At 47.8% G+C, this 14,545-nt stretch overlaps 1 protein-coding gene across 1 annotated transcript in view; it reads left to right on the top strand.

Annotated features, from left to right (window-relative positions):
- The first annotated feature begins 4,092 nt into the window (after nucleotides 1-4,092).
- Nucleotides 4,093-14,545, top strand: part of LOC119405059 (apolipophorins) — an 89,778-nt gene continuing 79,325 nt past the window's right edge. Inside the window, exon 1 of the mRNA XM_037671819.2 lies at nucleotides 4,093-4,379. Within this exon, the coding sequence (XP_037527747.1) occupies nucleotides 4,325-4,379 (55 nt within the window). The 5' untranslated portion in view covers nucleotides 4,093-4,324. The remainder of the gene's footprint in view (nucleotides 4,380-14,545) is intronic.

The raw sequence follows: 14,545 nt of genomic DNA, 5'->3' as shown, positions 1-14,545 counted from the left end.
TTTAGATGCGAAGCATCTTATGGCGGAGTTCAAACCGGTGGTGGTTGGTGGTGGTGGTGTGCGGCGCGACCAACCTTACTGCGCATGCGCAGGACCTCTCCGCACACCTCCTCTCCACTCCCCCTCTCCTCCCTCCACTCCCACCTCCCCCTTTCCCCTCTCCACTTTCCCTCTCCACTCCCCCTCTGAAACGCGGGCACGACATGCCGAAATGCTGCTTCGCATCGCCTCATGGTCGCCTTTGGCGGGAGATGGTGTGATTTTTGCTTACGGTCAGCGTCCGTCCTGTTTTCTTCCTTTATGTCCATGCATTATTTTCGCTCTAGTTTTTTTTTAATTGCGACATGGACTTGCCCTTAAAGGGGTCATGAAGCACCCCTTGGGCTGATTGAAAAAACACATCCTGCGGAAAGCTGACACGGCTATGAACTGCTCTGCCAAATATTACAGTCGTGCGCGCCGCGTAATGGCCACAAGCAGAGGGCGAAGTTGCCGTTTCCCCAGGCACCCTCTTTTCAAACAGAGGCCGGTTCTCACTCTCGTCGGTGGGCGGGGCGTCTGTCCGCTGTACGTAGCAAGAGACATAGCATGCTTATTGGCCGATAGCCGACGTAAATCGAGAGCGGCGTTCGGATCAGATGCGCTTCTTGCCGCGGCGTGCCGCTACTTGCCGGCGCCGCACTCCTCAGTACACGGTAGCCGCACTCGCGCAAGCGAATCACAGCGGGAGAGCGATCGCGTTTCATGACGCGCGCTGGCGTAACTTCTTTCCCCCATGCCATCCCTCCCTGTCTAGCTTCCAGTGCGCTCGCCGGCACGAGAAAAGAGAGAAAGCGCTGGGAGCGTGCGCCAAACCCCCGTAACTCCGCTGATTCTTGACGGATTCGAGAAATTTTTGCGGCAATCGATTCGGGAGGCAGTACACTCCGATACTGAGGCCATTAGATCATTACTTGGAAAAGTGGTTCATGACCCCTTTAAGGCATAATATTTTGTGTGTGTATGTGTATTAAATGTGCGCCGTTAGGCCGGTGTTGTGTATGAATTAAAGCAGTGTCAGCGCTCTAGTTACACCTGTCTCGCACCGCCTGACTCCTGATCTTAGGTTTTCCACTTTCCATATTTCATCACACCGCCTACTCCTCCGCGTCCTTGACAGTGATGTACTGAATTAGCTTCCCGCAGAGTGCCGCTATTTTAAGCATAAAATGTTTACTACACCCAGTGTCACCGGTTTCCGCGCATCTTGACCGACGAGAGCACGTGAGATAGTGACCGTCCATCCTCGTGCGCTGCCACTGCTTCGCCAATACACATCGACTCTGTCGCCTACTTCGAAGTCTTGTCCAAAAATAGTCCGATATATCTAACCTTAGAAGCAACCGCACTGTTTTGTGCGGAGGCCGCCTCGGTGTTACGGTGCTCGGCTGCTGACCCGAAAGTCGCGAGTTCGAACCCGGCTGCGGTGGTCGTATTTCTATGGAGGCGAAATGGTAGAGGCCCTTGTACTGCGCGATGTCAGTGCACGTTAAAGTACACCAGATGGTCGGAATTTCCGGAGTCCTCCACTACGGCGTGCATCATAATCATATCGTTGTTCTGGCTAGTACAATCCCAAATATTAATTATTTTGGTATGTTTGTGCGCCGAAGTGAAGAAATAAACCTTGCTCGGAGTACTTGAGAGAAGGATAGAGATACAAGGGGGAAAGGCAAGGAGGTTACACACACACACACACACACACACACACACACACACACACACACACACACACACACACACACGCACACGCACACGCACACACACACACACACACACACACACACACACACACACACACACACAGGTCCGACATGGGCCTGTCGTCAAGTCGGGCAAACGCGGCCGCTTGCGACAGCCTGTGCGCGCTGTAGCGAGGTCAGCGGCAAAGAACACGCTCGATGGTTCCCTCGCTGCCGCAGTGATTGCACGACGCGCATGTCATTCATGCCGATTCGGAAGGCAAAGTCGTGAAAGCGACACCAAACCACAGTCGGCAGTCTCGACTTTCGAGTTCACAGAGGTAAAATGGTGGAGCGAAGTCGAAGAGACGGGTCCAGTCGGCGCAGACGTGTGCATTGCAATCTTGGTGTGTTCCATCAAGATCTTATGGCTTCATTTGTAAGCTTACGAATTTTCATTGCTGCATCTGTTCTTGAGAATGGGACGGATGTCTTGAACATAGGCGTGCGCAGAAAGGGGCAATAGGGGGGTGGGGGGAGGTTATGGCCGGCCGCCCCCTTAGTCATAGATGGGGGGCGCCAACAAGTCTACCCCACACTTTTGCTCAGTCGGACCTGCGTCGTCATTAATTGTGTAAAGCGCGGGATTACGGCCATGAAAGCATTTTCACGATAATGGAAACGGAGGACCCCTGATGTTGCATTCCAAGAACTGTTTACTTCCCAACTTCTTCCTCGGAAAGCCGGGGACCAGAGGCAGGTCACTGTAAGAACCACGTCATTGCTTCATTTTCACTTTTGCATCCGTTGCGAAGCTTGTTTTCTTCAGACTCGACCAAGAGGGGGGAGGGGGCTGCGGTAAACTCTGCCTCCCCCCCCTCCTTCTAATGGAAAACCCTACGCACAACTTGGTCTTGAACTCCATTTGAGCGTACAGATCAAGCACCTCCCACTGTTTGCAGCATGTGTTGTTTGCATACGACTGCGTAGTCGCCGCTCATCGAACCATTTAGAATATAATTGTTTTTCCGCTTTACTATTCCACGATTGACCGGTAAGCTTTCCATTTCGCTAAAGAAAACAGGTACCATAAAAATTGGTTGTCGGTCCCTTTAACTCGAACCAGAACGATTTAATTCATACCAGTTTTATCTTTTAAAACAAATGTTCAGAATATTCGAAGCACCGGCATGGTTCTTGTGTGATTGCTTATTTCGTGAACGCTATCGGCGTATAAAACTCTTACGTCGTTGTGTAAGACTTCGCAACACTTTGTCAACAGCTAGTTTTTTTCTTGCACTAATTGTACTCAGTAAGAAAACCACGTTTCAATCGTTCGCGCCCTGAATTTCACTTCGTCGTGTCCAAATATGTAGTCTGGCACTGGCGTAGTCAGGGTGCGTGGGTTCAAACCCCTCCCGGAAATTTTCAATTTTGCATGTGTATATATACACAGACACATACGAACGCACGCACGAACATACATAAAGTATGGTTGAACACCTCCCCCACCCCAGAAAAAAATTTCTGGCTACGCTACAGTAGTCTGCACGTTTCCCCCGAAGCCGCTTCACCAGGGACAGGAATGTCGCTGGAGCCAACGTCTCGACAAGTGGACCTGTTTTTGTTAGGGCCACGAATGCTGCCGGAGACAGTGTTTCGACACGTGGACTTGTCTCCATCAGGGGCCTACGAAGAGAACTCGCTTCGCCGAAACGACGGCTACGGCGGCATTCCTTGTTCAAGGACCTTTCATCACTTCTAGATGCCATCTTCCCCTGAACTTCTTTCTTGTTCGGAAGGCAGCGATTTTTGTTTGCAAACTCAAAGCAACCCTACACTTGTGTCAAGTGCAAGCGAGATAAAGGCCTGCGCTACAAGCACCCCTACAAACACTTACAGACATTGTTTCATTCTGTAAGAGGATTCGCACCCCGGGAAAGGACAGGAATCTCCGCGACGATTGGGTGTCGTACCCTCTTCCAGCTATGACGACCGCAGCTTCTTACTACGTAACGGCTAAAACAAGGACCAAGCGTTGACAAGGGCCAGGGGCGATAACAAGCCGCGCGCAAACTGTGGGTTACTGAACTCTCTCGAGTTCCTTCCCGCACAGGGGTGGGGTAAGTCGAAGGCTCCAGCGCTGGTCTTTTGGGGCTGCGACTATCGCACCGTCTTGAGCAAGTGGTCAAAGAAGGAAGGACGTCACGATTCCCGTCGGCACCACTGACCAATGAAGAGGAGCGTCTCGTGGTCACGTGATCGTCCAACTGTCCAATGGCGGCCTTCGCACGTACCTAGACCGTCACCCTCGGCGCGTTTTAAAAGCCGTCGGCTGTGCTGCGCGGCGGCCGTGATTGAATCGAGAGCATCCTTGTTTGGACATGCCCGAGTAAGCCGCGTTGCGCAAGCCCACAAGCTCCGTCGACGACGACGACAGCACAGGAACCGACGCGAGCGCCGTCTTCTCGCCTAGCGGCCGCACGGGTCGGCATCGCAGTCCCCCCTCCCTTTCTCTGAGAGGGCTCGGCGGAGTGCGATAGCGGCAAGGGATAAGTGGCTGCGGGCCGGCTGCTTCGGGCTCAGTGGACCTTTGAAGCACCATGCTGATCAGGCTCCTAGCACTGTCCTGCTGGGCAGTGGCTACCTGCTATGCAGGTGAGTACCCGGATGCGCACCCGGTGCGACGACAGCTCTTGTTCTTGACGACTTGGTGTGCACGTCCTGAAGAAACGATCATTAAGCAATTAAGTGTAGTTGAGAATTTATCGCGGTCGAAGTTTCAGGTAGACACTTGGCCACTTCCTGTGGCTTGCAAGACTTCCACAAATCAGTTGCCGAATCGCCAAAGCTTTTAGAATGAAAGTGCTCTGCCACTGGACAACCAGATTCGCTAATCACACGTCCGCCATTACGATTGGCTAAAAATTAATCAAACAAACAATTACAGCTTAAGATGCGTCTTTTGTGGACGCGGAATGGTAGCGTGACTAGCTCGCAAAAGCTTTGGTCCTGGGCTCGATCCTCACGACTAGGACAAGTATTCCTTCAGTTCGGAAGCTGTTTTTGAGAGAAAACACTTTCATACTGTCGTGGCTTCGGGCTTCTTTTTGGCTGAATAACATTTTGTTTTCATTTCACAAAGATTACCCAACGATCAGTAAAGATCAAATTGCGGTACAGTTTGGGCTGAGGCATTAATGAAAGAATTGCAGCCGATGTCGCTGAAAAAAGAACGCACAGAATGCGTTTCATTAAATGTTTCGGTAATTTTTACAATCATTCCTTCAGGTACAGAATGGTGCTTTTTCTCTGGAAGCAAGAGAGGGGTCGTGATGCTGTAGCTGATTTAAGCATTTGATTTCAGTATTACAGGGAAAAAAAAGTTCGAAGCATCTTATTTCAACCGTTATAGTTTCTTTTTTCAACCGCAATTGATATCAGCGTTCGTGCAGTCAAAATTAAAAAAAAAAAGGAAGCTAGCGGACACAGATTTAGACAGTTCACACTTCTGTATGCTGGAATGGCAGCAGATCTGCTTATGTTTCATTTGCTGAGAACCCGGAAAAGACATATTTGTCCTATGCAAGTACAACTTCTTTAGAGAGATAAGCAAGGCACATCAGAAAAGGACTACTGAATTCCATTCTTTTGTTCAAATGAACACGACGTTCGTTCTCGCTTTCTCTCAATGAACTTAAGTCAGGATTCTTGAACCGAGGAGTAAAAGACTATTAGACGTAACTTTGACCAAATGTTTTGTGCTAAGATTACACAGGTGGGACGAAGACGTTTTTAGTTTTTCTCATAAAGGAAGAGCTAGAATGGGATTGAGACCGGTTACCATCACTGCACCATCACTGTACCATCAATTCACTTTCAATTGAGCTTTGTTTTCTTTGATTAGAAAGGCAATGAGCAATGTGGACCGTAAAACACAAAAAGTGCTTTACTTAGGCATCTGATGATAACCGGTTTATTGTGTTGACTTACACCTATACGTAAGTGGGCAAGCATATACAGGGACATCTACGTTACACATTAATTAGATGTAATAGTGACACTATTACATAATGTACAAAGTTACCAAGCTACCTTACGCACATTAGCTATGCTTAGAGAACTCGTACGAGTAATCTCGTACTGTCAGCAACATTGTACTTAGAAATATGTGTCGACAAATTTTCGAAGGCCATTATACCGTGGCGTAGCAATTACCGTTAAAATCATTAGCAGCAGTCGCCAATGATTTGATGTATGGACGTGCCAACGAGGTTACACAGAACTAGATTAAGCGGGTTACAAGAGCGGCTTGTATCATCGAGCAGATTAAATTTCATTTTTTTTTTCGTTATAGGATCACAAGTATAACAGCAATAATATGGTGCCGAAGAAAAAAAAAACAGAAAATGGAGAATGAATGTTTGATTGAGTCCTGAACGAGTTCCGGACTTGAACTATTATTTTTATCGAAAAGTTGCGATAAGACACATGAGCATTCCGGGGGATCAGGGTACCCTTCGAGTACCCATGCTTGCTCCCATCCTTCGATCCCATCTCTCCCACTCTATGCTCAAAGTTTGGTACACTCGTACATGAAAAAGCAGTACCGACTTCTCGAGTATACAAGAACGCAGACGTAGAGGAGACACATTGCTCACGTTCAACGAAAAATAACATGAAGCACGCTTGCATTTGCAAGGTGTGACGCCGAAAAGCACCGAACCGCTACGCTAGTTCACGCGTACGTTAACGGTAAAGGTGCGAGAAAAAAAAGCGGAAGAAAACAGAACACCTTTGAGAACGTATTCAAGTACGAACAAATATTGTATATACTCTAAATATATACATAAAAAACAGCAGAACTGTGAGAGAGTTCTCACACCATTCTAAAGTCCTCTGGGTCTACCAGAAACGTAACCACCTTGAAAGCGCCTCTTGTTATCCGGTGAAATTCATTTGCTATAGATATTTCATTTTTTTTTTTCAAACGTATCTCTATGCTTGGTCTTATTGCTTCGATGCTCTCCATTATATACCGTGCCCCGGCTAACGAGAGCCTGACTGTTGCTTGTTTAATTTTTTTTAAGCTTCCATTTATTGAGCCATGTGACGAGCACACAAAAATTTGCGTGGCCGGAGCAATACGACAGGTGATCGTACATTGCACATGTCTCCCGATCGTATGTTTTGTCAGTTGTCTTGCTTATTTGTTTTTCACAGGGCCTGGCTAATGTTAGTTGGGACAGATCGATATATCGTACGCATATTTATTTAACAAGTTCGACCGGCTCCGTGTGAAACGCCACGTTCAGAGTTCCACGTGCAGCTCACTTAACGTTCGCGATAAATATTTTACGTGACCACTTCCGAGTAGTCGTAATAATAAGCGATAGCAATATGCAGCTCAATGTACCATGGTTTCGTCTCGCGAGAATGGGGTTTTAAAAAGCAGCCGAAACGGCGAAAGTGAAGTACGCTGTCTTTGTAATACAGCTAAAACGTCGTTTTTCACGACCACCAAAATGGTCGGATCTCTAAGAAAGAAAGGGCAGCGTCGAATTTAACATTTATCATTCGTAAGTGCTAATTGCGACTTGTCGATTGCCTTCGCTAATAATATGGGCAGCATACAACATGGCCGTAATTTAGCCGCGAAGTAAAACACACACAAAGGGAGGATCACAACGACAGGACGAGCGGCACTTTCAACTGAATTGGTCTGGGCGCTAACCCTGAAATAAATAGACAACATAGGTGCGCAGTCTCATCGCCACCTTTTCTCCGCAACCAGTTGGAAGTGCCGCTCGTCCTTTCGTTGTGTTCCTCCCTTTGTGCGTTTAACATCGCGGCTAAATTATGTCCTTGAGTAAATACCAAGTAGGCAGGCAAACAGCCTTCAAAACATGGCCGTAATCTGCTTTTTTTCACGATGCCATGGCGCATGCGCTCTTCCCCTAGCGGAAAAGTCGCGAAGCGCATCTCGATCTCGGAGGCTTTTTCTCTCGTCATACCAGTTGTCCCGGTCCCTACCTACATCCTACCAAAACGGCAGAGGGCAGCACAGGAAAACGTCAAAGGCGAATTGTCTTTTATGAATACTTTTAGCGTAGGAAGGTTTTCTCATCTCGGGGGCCGAATTCGCAAAACTTCTGTTTCGTAAGTGCGTGTTCCCATTGGTCAGCCGGATTCGCTAATGATATGTCCCGCATTGTGATTGGCTGAAATATTCTCTTACGAAAATTTTTAACGTAAGACGTGTTCGTGAATATGGGCCCTCATTTTTTTTTCTTTTTTGAATACTAACCCGGTAGATGTGTCATAAGGCGTCATCTCAGCACCCGGAGTAGCTTGAAGCTCTGGTGCACAACTCGTGACTCCTACATTTCTGTACAAAAAATAAAAAAATAAATAAAAGAAGATTTCGCTGGCTGGCAGCACCTTTAGGGAGTCTTACGTTTAACTCCACTTATGAGGGCGTTCATCCTGACAGGACGCAGAGGGAGTAGGCTCGCTTCTACGAGAAACACGAACAACTCCATAAAAGGAGTTCTCGTGAGAGAAGCGGTTAGTCTCGCAAAGGACCATCATCGCCCCCTTTGCTTCTGGAGTTTGCCACTTCTCTATAGGGCATCGCAGGTCGAAAAAATTAGACTGGCTTATTAAGTAAAGGTGTTTATTTAAATGTGAAGAATGATGGCTCGACATTACAGAGTTTAACGGTCAAACTTCTATAGATTTGCACGCTCGGAGGAAGCGGCACTCTTCGTGTTCTCTCCGCTCCTTCTCTTTATCCCTTCATCCCCTACCCTACGCGTAGGGTAGCAAACCGGTCGCGTGTCTGGTTGGCCTGTTTCATTTTCCTCCTCTCATCTTCAGCTTCCTATCGAACAGTTTCTTGTAGTCCCCGTCGACCCACCGCGGTGGTCTAGTGGTTATGGTGCTCGATTGCTGACCCGAAGCTCGCGGGACCGAATGCGGGCTGCGGCAGCCGCATTTAAATAGAGGCGAAATGCTGGAGGCCCGTGTACCTAGATTTGGGTGCGCGTTAAAGAATTCATGGTGGTCGAAATTTCCGGAACCTTCCGCTACGGCGTCTGTATAATAAATAGTATAATGTTTTTGGGACGTAAAACCCCAACAATTATTATATTATATAGACGATCCTACGTATAAGACAAATGGGAGCCGCCACCTTGGGCTGTCAAGCGAATTTTGTATTATTTTTGTGCATCACGAATTGACTTAATAAGGTCATCAAACGTCGAAGGAATCAACCCAACAGTTTTCATGCGCATGCGTCTACCGTAGCACTGTTTGTTTAGTTGTTAAAGGTACAAAACCACAAAGCTGACAGCCCAACATGGCAGCACCGAAACCCATCTGTAAAGTAGTCTACAGTCCCTGTCAGTTTAGCGCTAAACCTTCAAATGCGGATCTGTTCCAACTCGCCTAGCTATCATAACTGTTACCTTCAGCGCTGCCCTCTCCCAACTTGCACGCGTTTACGGTTCGCGTGCACCCGTGAGCGTAGACGGGCCGCCGCTAGGGCAGCCACTACATAGCTCTTTCGCGGCAGCGTGGCTTGACCGGCCGGCGACCGTTTGATGGAGATAAGGGTTGTCGACGATTGTCGGGTTGCTGCTGCCACTCGTTATTTTAGCGGACGTAAGTGTCGGGGTCGGCGCGTGTGAAGCAAATCGGCGCATCGTTGACGGCGGCGCTTGACAACGTCGGCAAAATAAAAAGAGCGAAAGCCACTTCGATTGGATCTGTCGCGTGCCCTTATCGGATGTCCTCGGCTGCGGCTGCACGCCGCGCGCGCTTGGACACACTGTTTGCGTCTTCCCGTGCTGGCTCTTTGCCCACTTGAGCAGATCATCGCATGCAAATGATGACGTGTCATGTAAATGTTTTACGTCTGTGATGTGCAGACCGCTGTACGCAGGCTTGTGTGTTGCGAACGTTTGCACATTTCCACTCTTCAGATAACGGGAATATGTGTGTGCGTGTGCGTTCGACATGCGTTTAATGTTTTTATGCGAGGTTCTTGCTGGAGGAGACATGCATATAATGATATCGTAAGATGCACAATGATGCAGAATATACGCAGATGGCCGCCTAAAGATAGTGCTTTACACGTATTAGTATTTGTTGATGTTTTGTCTTTCTTCTTCAGGTTTAGAACCAGGGAAGCAAATGCAGGGCTGCTGTGTAGGCAATGTTTGCTCCATGTGTCATGTTACACCCCGTAATGCACTTTACTCTCGCATTTATGGAAACTGACGTTTCGAAAGAAACAAAGAACCAAAAGGAATACCGTGCACTTTGAATACCTTGATCGCGTATCTATGAGACAAGTCGCCTTGCCGAAGCGTCTGCTCCGGCGACATTGCTTTTTCAACGACTTGCCAACACTGTTAGTTGTCACTCTGCGCCCCTTCAAGCGCACAAATTCACCATCAAGTTTTATATTCGGTTCTCAGCCTTCGAGCGTGATGTTGTGATGTGGTAGGCAGCTGTGATGTTTCACGAAACCGTGACACTAGTCAGAAGGAGCCGCGACGTTGTAGAAGCTATTACGTTGCAAGAAGCCGTGATGTTACAAGGATCCATGATGCTACAGAGAGAGAGAGAGAGAGAGAGAGAGAGATACGAAGAGGAAAGGCAGGGAGGTTAACCAAGCTTTGGCTTGGTTGGCTACCCTGCACTTGGGGTGGGGGAAGGGGAAATAAAAGAAAGGGTAAAGAAGAAAGAAGAAGAGTAAGAAAGGGATGGATGAACTACACAACACGAACTCGCGCTGTTAGAAGTGTCCGGGATACATATATCTCACAACTCTTTAGTGCTGTAAGCTATAAAATCGAAAAATCGCTGTAATAATATTTGTGCGCATGCGTTGCGTAGTTCAGGCGCCCTGCTCTTGCTGTAAAACCCCGCAATCTGCAACCTCTCGGAGATCGTGCGATAATTGCTTCGGCACGGGAAAAACCCGCATCTGAAGTTGCTTTGTCTCAGACGGGGTTCTGCCGCACTGACGCGTAACGCCAGTCGATTGTTACGAGCGCGCAGTGTACCGCAAGTCATCCTGCGTCGGTCTGCCTTGTTAGGAGAACGTGCAGCCGGATTTGGAACCACGGGCGAGCTCTACGGGGCAAGTGAATCGTGGTTCACCCGGTTAAGTTATGCCACGAGCTACGCGTTGGGGCTCGGCGCTGTTATGCGAACGAACAGGGATGTCGCAGCAGCTTGCTTCCGTTTCGATTCGAACTTCCCGGGTTTAATCCTTATCGCCTCGCTTGAGAGTCATGTTCGATAGGCCTTACATATTACATTCTTAATGGAACGCCTAAGAGATATATAGTTAGAGCTGTACTCATAGGCATGCGCAGGGTTCTCCTTTAGGGGAGGCCAAGTGTCACCGCAGCGCCCCCCCCCCCTCCCTCCCCGTTGGTCGAGTCCGAAAGTAAACAAGCTCCGCAATGGATGCAAAAATGCAAATGAAGTGATGACGTACTTCTCACAGCGACGTGCTATTGGTTCCCGGCTTTCCGTGGGTAAAGATAGGAAGTAAACAGTTCTTTAATTGCATCAAGTGGCCTTGATCGCCATTATCGTCAAAACACATGCGTAACGGTAACCCTGCGCATTAAAAAATGACGTGAAAGGTCCGATTGAATAAACGTAGGGGGCAAAATTCGCTCCCCCCTCCCCCACGTGCGCACGCCTATGGCTGTACTAGTATATTTTTATTGTGCAATATATACAAAATAGGGTTTGTGGGTAATACAATCATCGAAGTAATATTGACTTAAGACGACGCTGCTGTGATGATAGAGAATAGTCAGCCATTACTTAAGCATGTTCAGACGACATTAGTTATCATTGAGCCAACACCAGCCAACATTAGCTATTCTGGTAGCATTGCATGTTAGTAAATACGGTCCTTGATGTCACGTCTCTTCGGGAACTGTTGAAAGACTTCATGATGATGATATGTGGTGTTTAATGGCGCAAGGGCCAATTGATGGCCAAAGAGCGCCAGTTCATGAGACAAGGATGTGAACAATGGTTGCGGTAAGTAGCTGTATAGGGGCCTTAAAATTCCTCGCGCTAAAGGCGGGTAAAACATAAATATATATTAAAATCATGAGAGTGACGTGAAATATGTGCAGTGGAATTAATGACAAGTGGTCGCAAGAATAAAACTATGAAGATATGACATCAGCACCGCTGCCTCGTCAATGCCCTTGAGTCCAAGGGCCGCGAGGCAAGTGCTATCTTTAACGTATTCACCGCAGCAGCGACCTCTGTTTAGAGGCCGTGCTACGGATCACCTTGATATATGACATGAAAACTCTGTACATCGTTTAAAAATGCAGACAATGACTGGTATGTAAAAAGCGGGTCCCTACCGATGAACATTGAAGGATGAAGTGGAAATTGCTGTTGGTAGGGAAATGAAAAGTGCTTTTTTCTGATAGCGTCGAGTTCCTTGCACTGGATAAGGATGTGAAGGACAGTGAGTGGCTGGCCACATCTATCACACAAAGGTGGCTCGCCACCGGACAGAAGGTGTGTGTGTGTACTGTATGTGTGACCAATCCTAAGTCTGCAGAGTGTAACTTCTGTGTGGCGTGATTTCGATACTGGCGGCCAATTACCCAGATGCGGTTTGACAACGTGTAGCTTGTTTCGTGTATGCGTATCCCATGTGGTCTGCCAAAAGGCTCTGAGCTTTCTTTTCAGGAAGTGTTTTAGGTCTAATGGGGGAATAGCTAAGGATGTATTGTGACTGTTTTCGTGGGCAGATGCTGCTAGCTGGTCCGCTAACACGTTGCCTTGAATCTCGCGGTGCCCTGGCACCCAGCACACTACGACATGTTGTTCGAGTGCGTAGATCGTGCTTAAAAGGGAATACAGCGAGACAAAGACGGGGTTTTTGTGTCTTTTTAGACTTTTTAAAGCTTTTACCACGCTTAGAGAATCTGTGTAAATAACTGCCTTTTGTAGTTTTAAGTGTTGAATGTGTTTAACGGCCGCAAGTATCGCGTAAGCTTCTGCCGTGAAGATACTTGATTCAGGGTGTAGAATACCAGAATCTGTAAAGGATGGCCCAACGGCTGCGTAAGACACAGAAGTATTGGACTTTGAGGCGTCCGTAAAGAATTCTGCACAAGTGTATTTGTGTTGTAGTTCAAGGAAGTATGTACGGATATGTGCAATAGGCGCGTGTTTCGTTACTTCCATGAAAGAAAGGTCGCAGTCTATAAGCAGTCTATAAGTTGAAAGACTTCAATTCCTTCGGGATCGGCCTATATCGTTCGTCAAAAATCGGCCATTGTAGCCCATCACATAGCGCGGGTGGGAGATCCGAAGCAACATATTGTCTTCACAAAATGACCGCTCTTTTACTGTACTAGTGGCTTGACATGCGAGCTATGACGCAGGAAAAGAAATACAGGAAATGCGTGTATGAAGTTCCGCTCTACTTAGCCGTCGCGTCGTAGATTTTAACGGTGCATTTTCGTGCAAGTATAGTTAAATACTTTTTTTTTAAAGCGAGAAGATGTCTACATTGTATTCGGAAGGAGCCACAGTTCGATCACATTTCCAGAAACGTTTGTGTCCAGAAACCTAGGGCTTTGTTTTCCCTTCTAGTAATCATCTGTATGTGCGATACTAAATTAAAATCTAGGAAAGAATGGCTTATCAATGTACGCCTATTTAGATATTATCTTTAGCATATACCTTGCAGAGCGAAGTCCGCCACATCTTCCGAAACCAACTGCCTGGAGATGAAGCTCCTGATAAACAAAAGCAAAGTTTCTCGCTTAACAAATTATCGACGAGCAAAGGTTTGCTTGCAGAATGCTGGTGGCCGGATGTTATTGGCGGATATCGCGACATTTCGGTACTGAAATCGTCAATCTGTCTCATCTCAGGGGTGCTGTCATCACACGTGGAGTTGTTACATTAGCACACTAGCCCCCTTCCCTATCTTTCCTCCCCGACCTCTATCTTCGGCTAGGGGTGTTTTTCGATTATTAGTTTCTTTCTAAGAAGCGGTGGGTAGAGGTGGGCCTTTAGGTGTACACACGTTCGAAACGCCGAGCCGAGAACTTCCCTGCAATCGCAGCGCGTGCCGCCGCACTGGCAAGAGAAGCCTGACGCGTAGACGGCATTTGACTTTGAGATCGGTTCGCACCGCCGGCGAAGCCGACCTTGCCAGCGAGCGCGGGGTACACGAGCGATATATTGATACACACATCGGGCCGGGACTCCGCCACGGGCGTTAATAGACGTCCGCGAGAGCTTCAAGGTTGTGTTACCCTCTCTTTCCCTCTCCCTTTCTCTCTCTCTCTCTCTCTCGTGCACCGTGGCCTTCTGGGAGAAGCAAGACCGCCTCAATGGGGTTCGCCCGGGTTGAACGGTCCCGTTGATGGCGTTCGACGAGATACAGGCGGGATGAGTGATTCACTTGCCGCGTCGATGAAAACACGGGAGCATGACATGCGGTCACCGGACGTTTTATTAAAGAGGGTAACCCATCAAAAAGAATACGCGAAGATTCTCAATTCATGAACGCACGGGGAAGTAGGAAAAGTAGGAAGAGTGATGATGGTTCTCAGTCACGTGGTGTCATATCGACTACAGGGTATAAGATAACACTTCGTTCTGATCAAGGGAACGGTATTATTAGTAGTTAGTGAACATTTGAAGTGCCGAATGAGTGCGTTAGTACCGCAAGAATAATGTTTAATTAAGAAGTACGAAGAAAACCTAGCCCGCCAGCGAGGGTACAAATAATTGCAGAGGAAAGC

Source organism: Rhipicephalus sanguineus, chromosome 9 (genome assembly GCF_013339695.2).
Source record: "Rhipicephalus sanguineus isolate Rsan-2018 chromosome 9, BIME_Rsan_1.4, whole genome shotgun sequence".
NCBI lineage: Eukaryota > Metazoa > Arthropoda > Arachnida > Ixodida > Ixodidae > Rhipicephalus > Rhipicephalus sanguineus.
This window is presented reverse-complemented; position numbering and strand designations above follow the sequence as displayed.